Source organism: Bison bison, unplaced genomic scaffold (genome assembly GCF_000754665.1).
Source record: "Bison bison bison isolate TAMUID 2011002044 unplaced genomic scaffold, Bison_UMD1.0 scf7180017864297, whole genome shotgun sequence".
Lineage (NCBI taxonomy): Eukaryota > Metazoa > Chordata > Mammalia > Artiodactyla > Bovidae > Bison > Bison bison.
In genome coordinates this window covers 2063757-2070955 of record NW_011494869.1, presented here as the reverse complement: position 1 = coordinate 2070955, position 7199 = coordinate 2063757, and the positions used below count along the sequence as shown (strand labels likewise).

General features: G+C 39.0%; 1 protein-coding gene across 1 annotated transcript in view; it reads left to right on the top strand.

The window, feature by feature from the left end:
* Nucleotides 1-7199, top strand: part of HYDIN (HYDIN, axonemal central pair apparatus protein) — a 474307-nt gene that overhangs the window by 234994 nt on the left and 232114 nt on the right. Inside the window, 1 exon segment of the mRNA XM_010850902.1 lies at nucleotides 2362-2461. Coding sequence (XP_010849204.1) covers nucleotides 2362-2461 — 100 coding nt within the window.

Sequence of the window (7199 nt, the reverse complement as noted above, 5' to 3'; positions counted from 1 at the left end):
ATAATAGGCTCCAGTTTGATCCACCTCATTAGAACTGATTCAAATGTATTCTTTTTAATGGCTGAGTAATACTCCATTGTGTATATGTACCACAGCTTTCTTATCCATTCATCTGCTGATGGACATCTAGGTTGCTTCCATGTCCTGGCTATTATAAACAGTGCTGCGATGAACATTGGGGTACATGTGTCTCTTTCAATTCTGGTTTCCTCAGTGTGTATGCCCAGCAGTGGGAACCATAACACTTGAATTTATCCACAGGTACTGAGCTTATCTGTCTTCCAGCATATCCTTTTTGGGGCATTTCCTACCATTTTGGTGAGGCTTTTCCAGTAGAGATTTTCTAGGTATCCACGATGGCCTCTGTGGTCAAGCAGTTTGAATGGGAACAGGTTAGCTGTATCCATTCTACACTTCCAAACAAAGCAGAGCCTGATCCCTCCAGGGGAATACATTTGTCTTGTGGGTTAGGAGTAAGCCCAGGTCTTCAACCATTCTAAGATGGACTACCCACTGATATACCACTGAATGGATGAACCACCTTTTCTGCTTGGCCTCTCTGCTTGTTCTAACCACAAACGTACACAGCACTCCATATCACCAGAATCCCCACAAATCAAAACGGGTGAGGTATTCACTATTTATCAGAAGAGAGCAGATATCAGATACAAGTTTGGAAAAGGGCTACAGTGAGATGCCCAAATAAGTGAAAGTGCTTAGGACTTCTCTATTCCCTGCATGATCTCAAAAGTCCCTGTCAGATCTAAAACTGTATGACTTTTGGGTTCCAGTTGAGGAGAAGGTGGCAGAAATAGGTTGCAAAGATGAATAGGCAACTGCCAATAACTACACATTGGGCAAACTGAATGGATACAACCAATTCAATAAATATATTGAACACTTACTCTGAGCCACCTCTGGTTTAGGTGCTGGAGATAGGCTAGCACTCACCCTCACAGGGCCTTCATCCTGGTGGGCTGAAGGGATGTGAGAGCTCCCAGGACCCACATGACCCCCACAGCCCTCACTGCTCCTTCTTGGAGTCTCCGTGCCCTTTACTCTCCTGAAGCAGGGGCATACAACCTGAGAAGCACACTCACCAGACAGTTACCTTCATAAGCAAACCCAAATTGACTCTACTTTTCTCTTCCTTGCCCTCTTGTTTGATATCTGCATTTTAAACCCCTTTCGTGTCTGCTTAATTCTTTATTCCAGCACTGTGTTCATGTCAAGTCAGAATGGAAATAGAACATGCATGATGGATTGTCTGAAACTGGATCCTGATTATTTATCGTCACCTTCCTTAGTTTTTTATTTAGTTGGTAGGAGTGTTTATACATTTTTGGATGTGCTTATCACTGATACTCTACGTGGCCTTATTTACAAAAACCTTAGAAAAAAACACATTTTCTTCCCTAATTTTTCTGATATTTTCATCTTAGTCATTCCAAGTGGCAAAAGAATAACATCAATCATAGCAAGCCATTATTTGCTGAGCTCTTACTGTGTACTAAATGTGGGTCAAAAGCATTTGACCTCATGATCCCTCATCATGGAAACCCTTTGAGGCAGGTGATATAACATGTCCTTTTACAGCCCTGAGAGGTTACATGGTTAGTAGAAAATGTTTTTCAAAAGGTTATCTCAAGGAGATTCTGATATTGTCGTATGTTGCATTACAGTTTCAAACCTCAGTTTTCTTATTACAACTTTTGAGTAGTTTGAGTTAAAATGAGAAATAATATCACACAGGATCAGAACCAGAGTTCGATTTGGCCATCATTCTGCCTCAGACCTTGGGTATTTTCACAAAATAAGAGTATTTCCTTACGCTGTCACTCAAAGGCTCAGAACATGGCTTCTCCGTCAAGTGAATTAGATCACTTCTTTGCGTGTGAAAAGCAGTATCTGGATCTTATGTAGCTAAAGCACAGATAGCAGTTATCACATATATTTTAAGATATTTGTGTACATTTTTTATCATCCCTCTAAGAGATGAGTTCCATGCAATCTTAGACCTTGCCTTTCTTAATCTCTGAAGCCCAATGCTGTACACGCATTGGCGTACAATGAATGTTAGTTGAATCTACAAACTTTAGAAAATGCCCTAAGTACTCTAGCTTCCTTTAGTAAGTAATTATAAATCCATTTACTCACTGAAATGATCTTTGAAGCTTTTTTCCAGCTTGTATCACCTCTTGACAAATAATAGAAATTTCCTATCTATTGGGTAAAGTTGTGCTTTCTTTTATTTTTTGTCAAAATATTTCCTTCAAATTTCCTAGAGTTATAATAACAGCATTTAAAAGCAGTGTCTTCCCTTCATCATATTGTTTTTTAATAATTCTTTCATGTTTTTAGGAAGGCGATGTCTGGCCCAATTCATCAGCTGAAATCACTGTGTACTTTAATCCCCGGGAAGCCAAGCTCTACCAGCAGACCATCTACTGTGACATTTCAGGTAAAGACTTCTTTCATGTGGTAAATTCAGGTTACCAAGGGCCCAGCACATAAAGTGGTAAAGTGCTGTGTATGTGAGAATATTGGGGTTTATGTGCAGTACATGATATCAGGAGGAGAATAATAGAGGCAAGTTATACACTTCATACTTCTTTCTAGAACAGATCAAACTTTGAAGTACCTTATAACTGTGGTGTGCTGGGTGGGGATGGAAAACCATGGATCTAGGTTACCCCTTGATTTTGAGAGCAGTAAGAATATTAATTGGAATTCTCTTGCTTTTTCTATGATCCAAGCAAGAGAATTCCAACTAATATTCTTATTGCTCTATAAATCAAAGAATAATTTGGATCATAGAAAAAGCAAGAGAATTCCAGAAAAAACATCTATTTCTGCTTCACTATGCTAAAGCCTTTGATTGTGTGGATCACAACAAATTGGAAAATTCTTTAAGAGATGGGAATACCAGAACACCTTACCTACCTCCTGAGAAATCTGTATGGAGGTCAAGAAGCAACAGTTAGAACCGGACATGGAACAGTGGATTGGTCCAAATTGGGAAAGGAGTACATCAAGGCTGTATATTGTCACCCTGCTTATTTAACTTATATGCAGAGTACATCATGAGAAACGCTGGGCTGGATGAAGCACAAGCTGGAATCAAGATTGCCAATAGAATATCAGTAACCTTAGATATGCAGATGACACCACCCTTATGGCAGAAAGCAAAAAGGAACTAAAAAGCCTCTTGATGAAAGTGAAAGAGGAGAGTGGAAAAAGTTGGCTTAATACTCAACTTTCAGAAAACTAAGATCGTGGCATCTGGTCCCATCACTTCATGGCAAATAGATGGGGAAACAGTGGAAACAGTGAGAGACTTTATTTTCTTGGGCTCCAAAATCACTGCAGATGGTGACTGCAGCCATGAAATTAAAAGACGCTTCCTCGCTGGAAGAAAAGCTATGACCAACCTGGACAGTATATTAAAAAGCAGAGACATTTCTTTGCCAACAAAGGTCTGTCTAGTCAAGGCTATGGTTTTTCCAGTAGTCATGTATGGATGTGAGAGTTGGATCATAATGAAAGCTGAGCACTGAAGAATTGATGGTTTTGAAATGTGGTGTTGAAGGAGACTCTTGAGAATCCCTCAGACTGCAAGGAGAGCAAACCAGTCAACCCTAAAGGAAATCTGTCCTGAATATTCATTGGAAGGACTGATGCTGAGATGGAAGCTCCAATACTTTGGCCACCTAATGCAAAGAACTGACTCATTTAAAAAGACCCTGATGCTGGGAAAGATTGAGGACAGGAAGAGAAGGGGATGACAGAGGGTGAGATGGTTGGATGGTATCACCAACTTGTTGAACCTGAGTTTGAGCAAGCTCCGGAAGTTGGTGATGGATAGGGAAGCCTGTCTCTGGGGTCGCAAAGAGTTGGACATGACTGAGTGAACTGAACTGAAGAATATTAGTAGTAACAGTAGTATTTGCTCAATAGTAATAGTATTAGTTGCTCAATCATATCTGACTCTTTGTGACCCCATGAACTGTAGCCCTCCAGGCTCCTCGTGTATGGGATTCTCCAGGCAAGAATGCTGGGGTGGATTGCCACATCCTTCTCCAGAGGATCTGCTTGACCCAGGGATTGAATTCTGGTCTCCTGCATTGCAGGCAGATTCTTTACTATCTGAGCTACAAGGAAGTCCCAGAGTAAGAATATTACTTGACACAAATTCTCACAATGTTATGTTTTATTCTTTTTATAGTATTTGGATAGTTAATTTTTTCCTTTTTAAGTTTTTATCAGAATAATTCATGCCAAGTGAGATGGGAAGGTAGCCTGGCAGTGGCCAGAGCCACAAAGAAGGTGTACTGGTAGGGTGGCAACCTGATGGCTTCAGGAGATTGGATACATATAGAGGAATTAAGCAAAAAAGTAAGTATATTGAGGATAACAAGAGCTAGTAATTTTCACTCAGAGAAGGGAAATAGAGATATGGGAAGGAGGAAGCCTAAGATGAGCCCTTTGTTATTGGAATGGAATGGTAGATGTCATCTTAGTTAATACCAGCAGTAGTAGAGCAAATCAACCTCATATAGCACCTGCTAGGATGCAGTGGAAACACAGCGTCTCTTCAATGATATTAAATGCTTACTTGGGTCTAGTCACAAGGAAGCCTCAGACTAACCCAAGTTGGAGGACAAAACATGATGACATCTGGGTGCAACGTGTGAGCCTGGATTGGATCCTTTGCTACAAAGGAGATTATTGAGAGCAAAGGAATATATAGAAGTTCTTTGTACTACTAAGGAGAGTTTTATGTATTTTTAAAATGTTTCAGAATTTTAAAAAAAGCTGATATCAATAAATAAGTAAAAATACATATAGTAAGATTATAAAGCTAAATAATAGCCTTATTTCTTCAGTACTGCTTTCCAAGAAGTACTTTTAGCTGTTTCTTGCTTGTATGGTTATTTGTTGATTTATCAACTTCATGTACTACTTTTGAGTCTTCAATATAAAAAATGAGGATTTAGTTCACTTTTATCTTCTCTACCCTTTCCTGGACTTAATAGATTATAATTTACATGCAGTAAAATTCACTCTTTTTTGTATATACAGTTCTGTGAACTTTGGCAGACATAAACAGTAATGTAGCCACCACCAAAAGCAAGTGTAGAATATCTCCACCACCCAGTAAAATTTCCTCATGCCCCTCTTTGCAGACAGTTCTCTCCCCAACCTTAATCCCTGGTAACCCAGTTATTTTTATTACATTTATTTTATTTTATGAGGTTGACTTATGGTCTTAAATAGCCTTTACTTATATTTAAAACTATACGTTTGTGTCCATCAGCTCTACAATATCCTTGGGTGAGTTGTCTGCCCACTATAGTTCTCCCTCTTCTGTGAGTTGTTCTACTTGTGTGTTGTCATGGTTGATAACCACATTCAAGCCTTCTGTTTTGTCTACATATATTGTATGCACTGGAGGGCCAAACTGTATTCGGGGATTACATTTTATCCTCTATTGGTTGAGTGTTCTGACCTTAAGTTGCTCAAAGAATGTCCCTAAGGTCTGAATCTTGTAGATTCTCTTTCTTGACTGGCCACCACCTTCCCACAACTATACCTCATTTTAACTCACCTCATAATTGACCTGACTCTTCCATACAGTTTTTGGTATTTTTCCCCCTGTGGTTTCTAATTCCTCATTTTAAAAATTTGTATCTAAATTTAGGGTTCATGCTCTTCTTCTCCTTGAAAATATTTCCTCAGAGCCTATCAGCTTTCTATTCTAATTTAGATCATTTACTTCCTGCACAGTTTATATCCAGTTTTTTTTTTAATTTCCATGTGCATTCCATTATATCTTTTGACTCTCATTTTACTCAAGTAATTTCCTCAGAAGGTGTATCTAGATGGGAAACTTTGATCCTTGCATGCAAGAAAATGTCTTATTGTCCCTCCATACCCACTTGATGGGCTTTTCAGGTTGCGCTACAGATAAAGAACCTGTCTGCCAGTGCAAGAGACTTAAGAAACATGGGTTCAATCCCTGGGTCAGGAAGATCCCCTGGAGGAGGGCAGCAAACCACTGGCTTGGTATTTCTCTCTCATATTTTCTAGGGTTTTCTTTTTGTATTTGGGATCTGAAATGTTGTGAAGGTATGTCCAAGAGTGAGTTTTTCTAGTTCATTCTCCTCAGCTTTCTATGGGCCAAGTATGACTACTCGTATGTTACTTCAGCTCTGGGAATTTTTTTTTTTTTTTAACATACTTTCCTCCATCTTTTTCATTTTATTCTTTTGGAAATTTTAATGTTCCAAAGTTAAACATACAGAATTTATCATCTTTTGTCAAAGAACAAGATTTCAATCCTCAAACATGAATAGTAAATGATATTAAACACAATTTAAAGCTATTAAATAAGGATGCCTAGAGAAATACATTTCTGACATTTATTAGTCAGAAAAATCCAAGTAGCTTGTATCTTGCATTCATAGGACTCCTTCCAGTGTTTTCTGGTCTGTGATTGTCTATTTGTATATAAGAATAAGAAAATGGGCTTAATTTTCAGAATAGCTTGTGCTACTTACCTCTTTGTCGGTCTCCCAGGAATATGGCTGTGGTGGTTATTTTAAACTTGGAGGGAGAGTAACAAGAGTGCACAATCATTAGTATCCCCAAGTGCAGAAACCCCACTAATCTGTTACAACCAGCATGTTTCCAGTCCTTATCTATATAGTCACTCTTCTCTTTGTATACAGGGGTCAGGCAGCTTAGAATGGGCTGCCCAACCCAAGACTGGGCCATTTTCCACCTACCCTAGGTGTCCCTTCCTGATGATATTCCCCTCACCTCCCCTGGATGTAGCCATCACCTTGACTTTTAAGATAGTCATTTTCTTATTTTCGTGTATTACCACCTGTGTATTCATTCCTAAGCAAAACAGTATGGTTTTACCCGTTTTAAAAAATTTTGTGTCTTACACTGTTAGTACTTGAAAGATAAAGCCACTCAGTAAATACTGATTAAATGAATGAGCGGATAAGTGAAAAAAAATGAATGAATGAGTGAATGAATCCTAGTTTGATCCGGTCTCTCCCTTGCGCATGGACGCGGGATTCTCAAGATGGCAGTAGGATGAATGTAGAATGTACTACAGATTTCTGGACTGACCCGTTTCCACGCTTCAGATCAGCATCATCGACCCCAGACTTCTTAGTGGGTCTGGA